The sequence below is a fragment of the Notolepis coatsorum genome, assembly GCF_963971535.1.
Source record: "Notolepis coatsorum genome assembly, chromosome: 20".
NCBI lineage: Eukaryota > Metazoa > Chordata > Actinopteri > Aulopiformes > Paralepididae > Notolepis > Notolepis coatsorum.
Genome location: NC_140184.1, coordinates 59349591 through 59364590, shown reverse-complemented (window position 1 = coordinate 59364590; position 15000 = coordinate 59349591). Strand labels below are relative to the sequence as shown.

At 43.6% G+C, this 15000-nt stretch overlaps 1 protein-coding gene across 2 annotated transcripts in view; it reads left to right on the top strand.

Moving 5' to 3' along the window:
• Positions 1-2790: 2790 nt before the first annotated feature.
• LOC311247101 (synaptosomal-associated protein 25-B) overlaps positions 2791-15000 on the top strand; it is a gene marked incomplete at both ends in the record, with an annotated part of 49576 nt that continues 37366 nt past the window's right edge. For both annotated transcript variants that reach the window (XM_084337412.1, XM_084337413.1), the window contains 2 exons: positions 2791-2862; positions 5266-5307. In XM_084337412.1, the coding sequence (XP_084193538.1) occupies positions 2791-2862; positions 5266-5307 (114 nt within the window). The remainder of the gene's footprint in view (positions 2863-5265; positions 5308-15000) is intronic.

The following is a 15000-nucleotide window of genomic DNA, read 5'->3' as shown; positions in this document are numbered from 1 at the left end:
GAGCCACCCCGCGCTGGACCTAGGCCGATAGCAGCAAGCTAACGTTCCCCAGCCTAACCTAGTAGGCCACCTAGTGATTACAGCAGGCTAGCGCCGCAGCTAACAGCTGACTGGCTAACAGTAGGCCACCACTAGCACGTAAGCTAAGCAGCTATCACCTGAACTTGTACACAATGATATAACACTCACCCAGACAGGCCGCCGTTCTGAAACCCTCCTCATTTTTTAAGAGAAAAGAGAAACAAGATGTCAACACAGCTTTACAACGGTGATTTTACCAACACCCGACGGAGCCAGCACAATACCCAAACTGGCCTGTGTAGCTGACTTGAACATAGATCTTCCGCTATCGAACATCTATGCCCATATCTCCTCGTGAAGGAATACTCTCATTTGGATATGAAAGAAGGGGCTACACGGTGACAGAGAGATAACCACTCGTCCAGAAAACACAGGGATCACCAGTGTTAATGGTCGCGGCCCACTAGTTAAAACTATAATGGGCTTCAGACCAAGGTCTTCTGTCGCCTAAGAGGCTGAACAAAGGACCCTAGCCTGGGGCCGGTTTTCATAAACATTGTCAATTAGCCCCCATAGCACTAACAGACAAGTGGAGCCTGCCAGCAAAACATAACTCACCAAAACCAGGAACCCACCGCTTCTCACAACAGCGGCGCGTCCTACAGCCCAGCTGTGCCTTTACCGCAACCAGCACACAGCAAGGACTGCAGTTGGAAAAGCATGTAGCGGCACGAACTCCCAATACGAAAACCGGTGGAGGATTTTTAGAATGATCATCCTCTTCCAGACACTCCAGTACGAAGACAATATCGCCGTATTTTCTCGAAAATAGTGAGAGAGAAAATAAAGATATGATGTCAACGTATCCTTGTTTCCCAACTCTTCTCCTACTTCTTCTTCCATCACATGGTGTCAAGTGTGGGGATCTACCGAGGCACTTCTTCCTTGTGGTGAAAGCGAGAAGGAGGCGAGTGGGTGGCCCCACCCCTGCTTATATGGGTAAGCTGATAGGGGTGTGGTCAGACAAATATTGGGATTAAAGGTACATTGTGGTCTTTTATTCAGTGCGTGTGCACGTGTGCGAGGACAGTGCAGAGTGACGCCGAGCGAGAGCTAATACGAAACAGAACAGTTGGATGCACTTCCGAGCTGCTTCCACATGGAGGCAACTTCTCTTTTTTTTGGGAACTACTTTTTCTGGCGGATGGTTTTTTCAATAAATCTTCAATTAATGTGTGTTTATTGTATAGCAATAAGGTTGGATGAATGTGCCAGTTGTATAAAAGCATTACACCACTTGTAGTCGTGGGTTGTGAAAATTAGACCATGCCTAGGGGGGTCTAACGATAGGGATGCATGAGATATCAGCAACCATATCGGTATCTGTATCAGTGATTTATCTGATGAGATCACGGTTATATGTGCACAACAGCACTGATTGTTTTCCATTCTACACTCCATGAGTGTTTTCATGTCTTTCACTGTGTATTTATGATATTGGTAAATATTGGTTATTGGTCATGACAGAAAATATATTATGGGTTAGTATCAGTGCATCCCTCATACCATACTGTGGTGCTCTGTACTGGCACGTGCCTTTAGGAAGAAGGAGGTTGATTCAGTCAAACTTTGTGCTGATTGGGGATCCTTCAAAGAACCTAGAAACACATGTAGGCCTACACCGGATCTGCTCTCAGTCTATTGACCTAGCTTTGTGTGTGTGTGTGTGTGTGTGTGTGTGTGTGTGTGTGTGTGTGTGTGTGTGTGTGTGTGTGTGTGTGTGTGTGTGTGTGTGTGTGTGTGTGTGTGTGTGTGTGTGTGTGTGTGTGTGTGTGTGTGTGTGTGTGTGTGTGTGTGTGTGTGTGTGTGTGTGTGTGTGTTTGTGTGTGCGTGCGTGCGTGCGTGCGTGTGTGTGTGTGTGCGCGTGCGTGCGTGCGTGCGTGCGTGCGTGCGTGCGTGTGTTAGGGCTGGGCGATTAATCGATATGATTTAGGACAATTTTGAAAAAACAAAATCGATTTTCAAAAAAATAAATAATAATAATAATTTTAGGAGTCACCTTTTATTTGACAAAAAGTGATGTTTGGTGAAAGTTAGATTTGCACTTTATTAATCCCAATAGGGAAATTCATTCTTGTTTGATGATCAATAGGCACCTTTTATTTGTTTTAAGTGAAGTTTGGTGAAAAAGCAAGTTATTGCACTATTAATCCCAATAGGGACATTCATCTTTGTTTGATCAAGAGTAACCTTTTATATTATATATATATATTATATTTTTTTTTTAAGTGAAGATTGGTGAAAGTTAGGTATGCACTTCAATCCCAATAGGGACATTCATCTTGGTTTGATAATTTTTTTGTGTCAAATAAAAACAAAGGTTATTTGAATGAGAGAAAAAAAATCGATTACAATCGTAAATCGGATTTAAAAAAAAATAATCAGGGATTTTATTTTTAGGCCATATCGCCAAGCCCTAGTGTGTGTAAGGTTATGTAGTCAAAGAGGAAACCACAAAGGAATCAACTAATTTAGAGAGAAGATGAGATAGCTGCCTGCCGACAATAGCGTCTGGAATGTTGATAATAGATTTAACAAGTGGTAGAGTTATTACAATAACCTATGTCTCTCTCTCTCTCTCTCTCTCTCTCTCTCTCTCTCTCTCTCTCTCTCTCTCTCTCTCTCTCTCTCTCTCTCTCTCTCTCTCTCTTCTCTCTCTCTCAATAGCTCCCAGTCTTCCTGTGTTGAAGAAGACATTCAACAGTCACCATGGCAGATGAAGCGGACATGCGCAATGAGCTGGCAGACCTGCAGACACGTGCAGACACGATAGCTGATGACGTATGGGACATTACACACAGATTTACTATGCGTACATACACACATACACATGCACGTTTGTACCTACAATGTCCACACTTGAACATGGAGACACAGACTCACAGACACACTGACACACACACACAGAGGCACAGACAGAGACAGAGACACAAACACAAACACTATGGAATGCCAGATGTTCTAATAGATTACCTCTATGGTGCAGACAATTTACTTTAACTAGCATATTCAGAGCGAGAATTGCTTTAAAGGAACACGCTGACATTATGGGAAATTCACTTACCGTCTTCTCAGACAAGTAGATAGATACCAATTTCCTCTCTGTACATTTACATTTACATTTAGTCATTTAGCTGACGCTTTTATCCAAAGCGACTTACAAGTTCTGTACGACAAGCCATCAGGAAGGGCACAACTCTATCAGCTGAGCAACAATGTTCGTATAAAGCAATGTTTCTCAGTGAGTGTGTCCTGTCCTTCCTTAACAGAGCCCAGTACAGTGTTCAGTAAAAAAGCTATCCGGCTGCAAGCTAGCCTAGCTTAGCACAAATTAATGGAAGTGGATATGGACCACTATCCTAGCTTAAGACTCCAGGATAGGCATTTTTGGCCAACAGCTAGCTAGCAGCACAGAGAGGAAATTGGTATCATCTATCTGTCTGACTCTGGAGAAGACGGTAAAGCGCATTTCCCATAATGTTGGCGTGTCCCTTTAAAGATATAGTTTAGGGATAGTCCCCATGGTTGGACTTCTGGTTCAGAGCGAGCTGTACATGGGGACAACATTGATCCAACATTGTTTCTATGTCAGTTTGCCATCTGGAGTACCTGGCATTCCATATTAAGCACACACACACACACACACACACACACACACACACACACACACACACACACACACACACACATACACACACACACACACACACACGCACAAACACAAACACACGGTTCCTATTATCATTCTATTATCATCATGTAAATGTGTATATATCATATCTTCCCCTTTGAAAACATAGTGATAAACACGCAGACTCATAATAAAGTTGTTGATCGCCAGGTGTTCAGCCTGTGGAGTTCAGCCACTTGCAACACTGCCAGGGGTTGACCACAATCAATACCAACAATAGCCACATAATTAGCCAAATCTCCCACAAGTACTCTTGGGGGCGCTGGTTAATCTCCCACTCCCTGAAGTACTCTTGAGGGCGCGCTGGTTAATCTCCCACTCCCTGAAGTACTCTGGAGGGCGTGCTGGTTAAAATCCTGATGGAAAATGACCACACTGTGTTCGGTGAAATTAAGTTGTCTTGATTTTATCTACCAGCAGGCCACTTCATTTGCCTCTCTTAAATGCAGTTGCCCTGCATGCGCTAATTACAATTAAAAGCTAGCTGACCTTTTCCCAAAGAACCTTAAAAACCTGAAGGAAATTAAAGCAAGGTGATCTTTGGAAATCATTTGAAAACTTTTCAGAGTTGTATTTGGGTCCATTCCATAGGAGGATATCTACAGGAGAACACTACAGTAATTTAGTTCCAAACAGGTTCACGGTTGTCAGGCCTGTCTCAAGCAGAAAGGGACTGGAGTATATGTGCATTTCATACACAGATGCAATTCCAAGTGCTTTACATACAATAGATAAAAAGTCAAAGTGCAATTAGGCTCCACCCACAGTAATTACATTTTAATTAAAGGCAATGGTGATAAAGGTTTTTAGTTTTTGAACAAATGTTTTTTATTTTCCCTTTTTTAACACAAGGTTTTTAGTTTTTGAAAATAGTTGGGGTGAACCTGAGATCTGTTTGTTGCTGAAGACCTAAAAAGTCTAGAGGGTCCATAATATTATGGTCAAAGCAAATCTTGAAATCTTAAGAATGAGTTGAAGGGGAAGATAATTATGCAGACCAGTACTAGCTGAAATGGCCCTATTAAACATTAATCAGAGATAATGTGAGGCAGAGGGTATTGTGGGGAGGGGGATGTGGAACGAGGGATGAGGAGGGATGGATAGATAAATAGATAAGAAAGAAGATAATGATAAGAGGAGAAGGGGAAGGGGAAGAATGGAGAGAAAAGAAGATGAGGAACAGGAAATCAGGGACAATTCATTATAGAAATGATGTGATTGCTCTTTCTGTCTACGTACCACATTATAGACTATAGATTAATATCTCATTATGGAAATTATTTCAAATTATGTGAAAAAGGTGTGCCTGATTGTTTCAACCCTAATTGCCACAGGTACACTAATGTCTCTATTTGCCTTTGTGTGGATCCTAATATAACTCTCTCTCTCTCTCTCTCTCTCTCTCTCTCTCTCTCTCTCTCTCTCTCTCTCTCTCTCTCTCTCTCTCTCTATCTCTCTCTCTATCTCTCTATCTCTCTCTCTCTCTCTCTCAGTCTCTCGAGAGCACTCGTCGCATGCTGGCTCTGGTGGAGGAGGTGAGTTCAATCACACTAACTAAGAAAATTGGATTTTTTTTTTGGGGTGGAAATCATCTGGCGACCCCCCCCCCCCCCGCGGCGGCTCGCGACCCTCCTGTGGGTCGCGACCCCGACTTTGGGAACCCCTGATGTATCACACTATTATTATCCAAATGTTTTGGATTGACTTTACAAGGGAGTGGGCTGTCTGAAAATGGTAAAATGGACTTTCACATTTTCTCCAGACAGAATGAATTGTGCCATTCTTTGCACAACAGTTCACAACCTATTCACACAAAGATATTTATAAGAGAGGAAGGTGATGATGAATTCTGGACAAACAAAGATCCAGAATCTTTAACCAGAATTTACAGCAGAGGAACTACAGGTTCTGGAAGCGTAGCGGGCAAGAAGGGAGGCTGAGGAAAATACAAATCCTCTTCGGGTGCTCCAGTGTGACTGAGGTGATTTCTAGTGTGTTCTAGCAACTGTACAGGGTTTTAATCCCACCTCACGACATGCTATTACATATTATTATGCAACATAATAATAAAGTGTAATAGGTATACAAATGACTGGACTGATCCATTCAGCAATATAATTAAATTAATGTTAGATCCTTTACACCAAAGTTATTCATTCCCAGGGTTGTGTTTATAAATAATCACATATATAAACACTAGGGCTGGGACTTTATCGCATTAATTTCGATTAATTAACTATAGAAAGAATGAAAAGTTAAAAAAATGTATGTATTTAATCGCATGATGATTTGTCTTGAATGTTACCTTTCAAAGGAGACCAGACTCATCCATGTGCTATAAGTATAAAGTATAATAAATCGCAAATAACTTTTTTTCTTAGTCTGGTTTGTTCATAAAACAAAATAAAATAAGAGAAATTGAGATCAATCAAGATTTTTTTTTTTTCAACTGTTCTGGAATGTACTTGAAAGTACTGCGTTTTACTTTTACCTCGAAAGTGCTTGAGTTTACAAAAGGTCCTTTGCGCTATACTGTATATATTATTCCTAAAATTGCATTGATCTGTTGGTCTGTGTAGTAGCTAATACAGGATTTTGCTGCTTAAACGTATATGTATAATGTATTGATTCACTCGTATACCAAAATAAATTTGCTTTTCGCATCAAATATTGATATGCGATTAAAATGTGATTAATTTTGATTAATTAACTATAAAGTCTAAAAAAAAAAATTATCGAGTCCCACCACTAACAAACACACATTCATTCAATTATACATTTTCCAGATAGATGCAGCATGATGCATGCATTCTTTTTACACCCCTTGTATATTGAAAAATAATTAATAAAACTTACTGATGTCCTCCAATTATTCAGAGATGCGAAACACTACTACACTATCTCTGCTACTTAGGCCAGTCCACACGAACGCAGGGTTTTATGTAACCGTGATTTAATGTTCGCGGTTGCACTGTTCGTCCACAAGCAACCGGGTTTTTGGAACACTGCAACCGTGATAATTTAAAACCGGAGTCCAGGTTGAAGTTTTGGGGGAATCCTGGTTTCAGTGGTTGCGTGTAGACATAGTAACCGAGATTATTTCCAGTGTTCACGGCAGAGCTGTTGCAAGTAGCGTTATATGAAAATGATTGTAACAAACTTTTGTTCGAAAACGTATCGTCCAGATATTAGACCTGGCCACCATCACCAGTAAGCAATCAATAGCAAGCTAGTCTCCCCATGTGTAACGTTATTAAGCATTATTACATGGCGTTTTCACATTCGCCAAAATGCTTGATTGTGATTGGTCAATAGCCCCTGACAGTGGTGAATTATTTTTCAATAACCACCGGTGATTATTGTTTTTCGCAGCTGGAGCAATCAAGCCCACTGACACACACTGTTTCAGTGCAATCAGACACACCTGCCGGCTGCCGGTGATAATAATAATCACTTTATTTGGGCTGACAGAGCCACAGAACAACTGCGTCTGCATTTGATCTCGTCTTGTCGATGGTGTAAAATGAATTAGGTATATTGTTAGTAAGTTAGCCATGTAATAAGCGGGATAATGTATAGCTATACTCGGTCATTGTCGCATGGTAATATGGTAAATTGTGTTGATGTTGGTTTTGTTTCATGAACAAATGAGGCAGAACACACAGTGAATGTATACTTTTTTCCTTTTTTGTTTATTGCACTTTGTTCTTGCTGCAAACAAATAATGAATGCTAATGTTCATGTTCAAGCGAGGTAATTTAAAGATGGCGGGGTTCTGTTTTGTGCAGGACGTTCCGCATATTTTTTTTTCGTAGCTGTAGTTTGCGGAGACGCTCTCTGATTGGCCACTGACGTTTCTGGTCATGTGACATGTGCGCCCAATCGTGTGACGCCTGTTTCTTTCACCGGTTAAGCTTAGGCACTCTTTCGAATTTGGTTAAGGTTAGAGTTTGTCTTAGAGCAGGGCGATAGAACACCAGCCCTGATTCCAAACTCTAACCTTAACCAACTTCGAAAGAGTCGCCTAAGCTTAACCAGTGATAAACTAGGCGTTAGGTAGTTTGCATGCTGTTCGAGGCGGAAATGGGCAAAGACACAGCTCGTCATGCGATTGGGCGCACATGTCACATGACCAGAAACGTCAGTGGCCAATCAGAGAGCGTCTCCGCAAACTGCGGCTACGAAAAAAAATAACGCTGACGTTCCCCCATATAGCAATGATAACGTAGTGACGCGTTCAACCCTTCTGATTGGTTGAAATGGCCTTCATGTTTGAACTACATCGCCACCTATTGCTTTGGCATTGTACTACATGTATATTACATCACTCAGTAGCGGATTTTACAGGAGTTGCGTGAGTATGCGTTTTTTTTTTTTTAAACCACTCGTGTGTACGGAGGATTATTTTTTTGAAAACCTCTGTGTCAAAAAAGACCTGTGATCGTGTGGACTGGGCCTTAAACTGATCCCTACCGTTCTGTGCCTAGAATTCCCTTAGTCAAGGACACTGTGAGAGATGACCATGTCTCCTCCTCCTGTTTGGCTGAGAGATGCTCTCGATCACTTTCACTTTGGCTGTATAGACAGTGATGGCACAGTATCCCAGCATGCATTATGTATGAGGAGCTATTGAATGCGTCTATAGACTGTACCAGGGGAGGTATACAGTATAGTGGGCTACATATTCTGTTCATATCTCTCTTCGTTTGATATTCTGTCTAAAATGTGAGTATTTGCCCATGTTCTATCCTTCTGATCTGTCAATGTAAAGTTTAGAGCAGTGGTCACCAACCCGTCGATCTTGATCGACTGGTCGATCTTTGAGACTGTCCCTGTAGATCTTTCCATGAAAATTACAATTTTTTTTTTTTTTTTTTTTTTTTTTTTTAAGATCTTACCCTGAGAGTCCACATTACAGTTCTACTTTTGTTTTGATGTGAAAAGTGATGCTGCACTTAGCACTGACTGAGAAAGTACACATACAGTTCTACTTTTGTTTTGATGTGAAAATGATGCTGCACTTAGCACTGACTGCACTTAGCACTGACTGAGAAAGTAAACATTACAGTTCTACTTTTGTTTTGATGTGAAAAGTGATGGTGCACTTAGCACTGACTGAGAAAGTACACATTACAGTTCTACTTTATAAAATGCTAATTGTAAATATGTTTGTCAATGTTAATAATATGAGAAAGTCCACATTACAGTTCTACTTTTGTTTTGATGTGAAAAGTGATGCTGCATAAGATGACTGCACTTAGCACTGACTGAGAAAGTACATAATAGTTCTACTTTGACGTTTTAATGTTGGACCAAAGCATTGCATGTAATTAGAATACAGGCAAATAAAAGTAATTTAGTTTAAAGTACAATCTTGGCTGTATTTTTCTCTCAACACTTCAATAGGTAGATCTCGCCTTCACCAAAAAAAAGTGATCTTGGGCTTAAAAAGGTTGGTGACCACTGGTTTAGAGTGACAGATCTGTCTATGAAAGTTGCTTAATAATATGTAAACTTGACGTTTTGGCCTTGGAAGAAAGATATCCTATTAGAGGGTGTGTGACCCCACAGTGACTGGTTGAAGGGACATGCAGAGCATGCAAAACATGCAAAGGTTGACATGGCCAAATCTGGGCACCAGATTTTCAAATACATACAATACATATATGATATAGATTAATGAAACCATTGTAACTGTCCCGCCCACAAGCTTTTGCACGGTGTCCGCCAGAGGGCAGCAGAAGGCCACTGTTCACATTGTTCCCACTATCCCAGACGAGTGTATCCTTTCCGCAACGGAATTCGGTTTCCGGGTTCCTCTGATTGGCTGCGACCCCCACGTGACCCGCCCCCCTATCCACCGCTCTGCTCTGCCGCTGCCGTGCGCGGCAGAGCGAGCGGCCGCAGACTCGCTTGCTTCCTCAATTTATACGCATGGAAGTATTGACTGAATGAATGAATGAATGAATGAATGAATGAATGAATGAATGAAAACTTTATTTAACTGATTGCAGAATGGGTACAATACAGTACGGCTCAATACACACAATTGTTAAGGGGATGCAGACCTGAGAAAGACGTTTGTCTTGTTTACATCAGGGTCCCCCATTTTCAATTCATATAGAATGACTACGCCGTATCAAATCATTAAAAAAATATACCGTTAACTGGAATATGTTGTGCCTTTACACATATGTTGGATTATGTAATTGGTTTGTCATGACAAACAAATAAAATATCGCATCGCCGGCTGTCTCTGGCTTGCTCCAGCGGACACCAGAGCTCAGCCCGCGGCGAGAATGTGCTGCCGCGAGCGGCATCGCTGAGCTCTGGCTCTGACTACATGCAGTCACTGAGTGTTGTTGTAGCCAGCGGTTAAATCGCGATTTTTTTATTTGTTTTTATCATGACAAACCAATTACATAATCCAACATATGTGTAAAGGCACAACATATTCCAGTTAACGGTATATTTTTTTAATGATTTGATACGGCGTAGTCATTCTATATGAATTGAAAATGGGGGACCCTGATGTAAACAAGACAAACGTCTTTCTCAGGTCTGCATCCCCTTAACAATTGTGTGTATTGAGCCGTACTGTATTGTACCCATTCTGCAATCTGTTAAATAAAGTTTTCATTCATTCATTCAGTCAATACTTCCATGCGTATAAATTGAGGAAGCGAGCGAGTCCGCGGCTGCTCGCTCTGTCGCGCGCGGCAGCGGCAGAGCGGTGGATAGGGGGGCGAGTCACGTGGGGGTCGCGGCCAATCAGAGGAACCCGGAAACCGAATTCCGTTGCGGAAAGGATACACGCATCCCAGACAGGACTCTGACTGGGATAGTGACAATCTGACACATCAGGATATTTCCAGTTAGTAGTAGCTATGTTATATTGAAATATTTTAGGCCAGATCTGATAATAGAGATTGATTGATTGATTTAATGATTGATTTAATGATTGATTGATTGATTGATTGATTGATTGATTGATTGACTGACTTTAAGAAAACAAGCATAAAGTATATATAATTAATATAAAGCAATCAAGGATTATACAAGTAAGCGGATCAGCTTATTTCCATTGTGATCCATAATGAGAAGGATCAAAGGGCAGTGAGCAACAGCATCACAGTCTTGGTGATAATGATGTTCTTAGGCTTTTAAATCAGCAAGCAACCTCATCAAAGTCTTAGTGATAATGATGTTCTTAGGCTTTTAAAGCAGCAAGCAAACTCATCACAGTCTTAGTGATAATGATGTTCTTAGGCTTCTAAAGCAGCAAGCAACCTCATCACAGTCTTAGTCATAATGATGTTCTTAGGCTTCTAAAACAGCAAGAAACCTCATCACAGTCTTAGTGGTAATGATGTTCTCAGGCTTTTAAAGCAGCAAGCAAACTCATCACAGTCTTAGTGATAATGATGTTCTTAGGCTTCTAAAACAGCAAGAAACCTCATCACAGTCTTAGTGATAATGATGTTCTTAGGCTTCTAAAACAGCAAGAAACCTCATCACAGTCTTAATTATAATAGGTCTCATTCACCAACGGACTTAGGACAAAATATCTGAAAATGTTTTATCTTAGCGCCACTTTTCAATTTCGGCCCGATTTTGGGATTCAACAATGGTCCCTTCTCCTGGATTCGGTCCTAACTAAGAATGAAAGGTTATCCTATAACCTAGTTATATGAATACTGGCTGAGCGTCTCGCTCTTCGCCATTATGAGATATCTCTTATCTCCTAGCACCTACTGTGCTCACGAACAAACAATTGCACTCACATGCACGTGACCAGGCCACGCCCCCGCGTCTTGCTATATGACGCCGGACATGGTCATACTCTACCTTCCTTGGAAAAAAGTTTCCAACACTGAAAACCCAACCAAGGGATGTCAGGGCGCTAAGTGCGAGACGCTCAGCCAGTATTCATATAACTAGGTTATAGGATAACCTTTCGTTATATATCATACTGGCCATCGCGTCTCGCTCTTCGCCATTATGAGATATGGGGCAGAGCAGACGCGTGGCCCGACAAGTGTACCCCCTGAGGGCCCGTAAGCCCCAACCAGGGAGGAGGGGAGTCCCGTCCACCCGCCCGTCCTAACGAAGGGGGGGAGGCAGTCAACTCCACCAAAGTGCGAAAAAAGGGGGTACCAGAGACCCATGAAAACGCACAGCACAGGCGGGACCACGTGTGACACAGCACCCCGTGGCACACACCCACACACCCCTGCTAGCCCACCAAATGGCGGGACGCAGGAGAGGTCCCAGACCTCAGAACCGCCTGGGAGACAGAACCCCCAGTCATGTCCATGAGGTAAAACTTAACGAAGGGACCCGGGGAGGACCAGGAGGCCGCAGCACAGATGTCCTCCACCGAGGCCCCCCCTAACAGGGCAGCAGCCCGAGGGGGGACCTGTCCAGCCAACGTGCAGCAAAAGGCAACACCCCTGCACAACCAATGTGACAGGTGCTGCTTGGACAGCGCCTCACCCGCGCAAGGGCCGCCGTAACAAACAAACAGTTGAACGGAAGCCCTGAGAGCCAGAGTCCTGAGGTAAACCCCCAGTGCACGGACAGGACACAACAGGTGAAGGCCCGCCTCCAACTCACTAGCGTGAGGAGGCGGACGAACGCCTGAACCACAATATCCCTGGAGTGAAAAGAGCTCCGGACATTCTTTGGCATGAAGACTGGATTAGGCCTCAGAGTCGCACCGCTATCGGCTGAATAGACAGGCACTCAGGCCGCACCGAGAGAGCACACAGCTCACCCACGCGCGTAGCGGAGGTGATGGCCAAAAAGAACACTGTCTTCAAGACAGCTGATCCAATGGTGCCTGCTCAAGAGGCTCAAACGGGGCCTCCGACAACCGGCCCAGGACCAGTTGGAGGTCCCACTTGGAGACATAACGTTCCACAGGCTTGAGACGCCGAGCGCCAAGCAGGAATGTTCCACGAGAGGGTAGCTGAACAATGTTCTCATTTGCACACTCGACCATATGCCACTCCCCAGCATAAGCCGTGGTAGAGGACGGAGCACGCGCGTACCGGATAGCGTCAACCACAGAATAGTCAAGACGCATCCCCAGCAGCCAAGCCTAGAGGCTGCCCCAGAACAGGAGGCAGAACAGAGTTCCGTGTGCCTGAGAATGGGCCCGCGGTGACCACGGAACAGGCCATGGCGGGGCCACCAAGAGCTGAATCAGGGCCGGGGACCACACAGCTGAGCCCCGGCCTGGCACGACCAGGACCAAGTCCCGCGCTCCCGACGTACCCGCCCCAACAGCTGAGCTATCAGGTGTAAGGGGGGGAATGCGTACAGAATCCCGGACGGCCACTCATCAGGGTGAGGACCGCCCCGCGACATCACACCTGCACCCACATTCTCCCTGCCGGGGATGTGGAGAGCCCTCAGGCAGCGCAGATGGAGAACGCCCATAGCCAGATCCCGACCGCCGCCCGGTGCAGACGGGGGGAGCGCACTCCTCCCTGTCTGACAATATACGACGCTGATGTCGTGTTGTCCGTCCTGACCAAAACATGCCTGCCCACCACAAGGTGGCCGAGCCGTTTGAGGACCAGAAGGACAGCCTTCAATTCCAACACATTGAATGTAGCGCAGACCGGGCAGCATGGTCTTGCCAGCTGCCCCCTACTGCGTTGGCCCGACACGTCCCCCCCATCCCATGAGGGAGGCGTCGGTGAAGACCGTGACGTGTGACAGCCTGCTGCCCATGTGGACCCCGCTGGGCAGGGGTCCACATGCGATATATATTGTGTATCGTGATATGGCCAAAAAAGATCGCAATATCATTTAGAGGCCATATCGCCCAGCCCTAGTTAGCGGTATCATTAGCCTCTTTGGAGTATTGAACTGTCGAACCTCTGAGCGTTCCTTTCTCTGCGTCTATTTGGCATTTCTTCACGCATTTTTACTTCATGCAATTTTTTTTATAAAGTTTAAAAAAGACAAGAAAAATAAAGTCTGGCTTGTATAATGTCGGGAGCCACCTCCTCACGCGTCTGTTCCCTTTCACATCGTAACCGGAAGCCAATTCATTTTTTCTTTGTTAAATTAAGCTAGCTGGTCAATTGCTGGAGTGCTGCACGTGTCCATGGGAGATAACTGAACACGGCCATGTGCGTGAATTACACTATGCTCCGACACATCAAGCTAACCTTCTGTGCGCAGGACTACATGTGCTCATTCAAGCTAGCCGTTATTTTGCCCTGACTGGGCATGCACGGGAATTGGCGTGAATTAACGCGGCCGAAGTTAGTCTGCCTGACATTCCTGCTGCGAAACTACTGATGGTGACTGTTGATGTTAAATGTTTGGATTTACTCTGTTTTATATCTTTTTGCCACTTATTTAATATTTTCCACAATGTTTCAGCTAAGAGGCCTGTTCACGGTTGTTGTTGTTTTGGCATTTGGCCTATGTTTAATGTGGGCCACAGTTATAATTATGTTGTGCTTATGCTGTTGTACCGAGGTTATATTAGTATTTTGTGTATTTTTTTTGGTTGCTGGTGTTGCTTTTATTTTTTAAAGGAATTACGGGTATCTCCAACCAATTTGCCTAGATAGAGGTACAGTGAGACGCTCAACTTATCTATTTAAGGACTAATGGGGGGTTAATAGAGGGGGGAGCAAGATGGGACAGCCTTAGGAACCTACTGTATATCTCCAACGGGAGATAATATTAGATTAGGTGGTAAGTATGTGAAGCCAACCCTTATGGTTGACGGATCAATATATCGTTGGCCTCATACGATAGTTGCCTAGGTCATTTCCCCTTTTTGTCAAATTGAGATTTCTGCCTGACTGTACTCTCCTCACACTGCTGCAATGCAGTGCTGCATCGTCCTGGCATAGTGCCTATCTCCTCGGCCAGTCAGAACACTTGTTACCTTAAAAAATCCCCATTTGCCTGACTCACTTGTATGACTTGCACATTTCCAACAGTCTTGGAGGGTGACTTGGGCGACTGTCTGTTTTTTGTCTGGTTTTGTGTCTGTGTTTGTTATTTTTGTTGTCTTGTCATTATTGTAGTTATTGTTGTTGTCAATGTTGTGTTTGTTGTTGGAAAAAGGAAATATAATATAAAAATAAAGCTAATCGCATGGCTATATCTATAGTGGAATAGACTGTATTAATATTCCACATTTATACTGTCTTGTTGCGCGCTCCTAGCCACCTGTTCAGCGCGCACACACACAC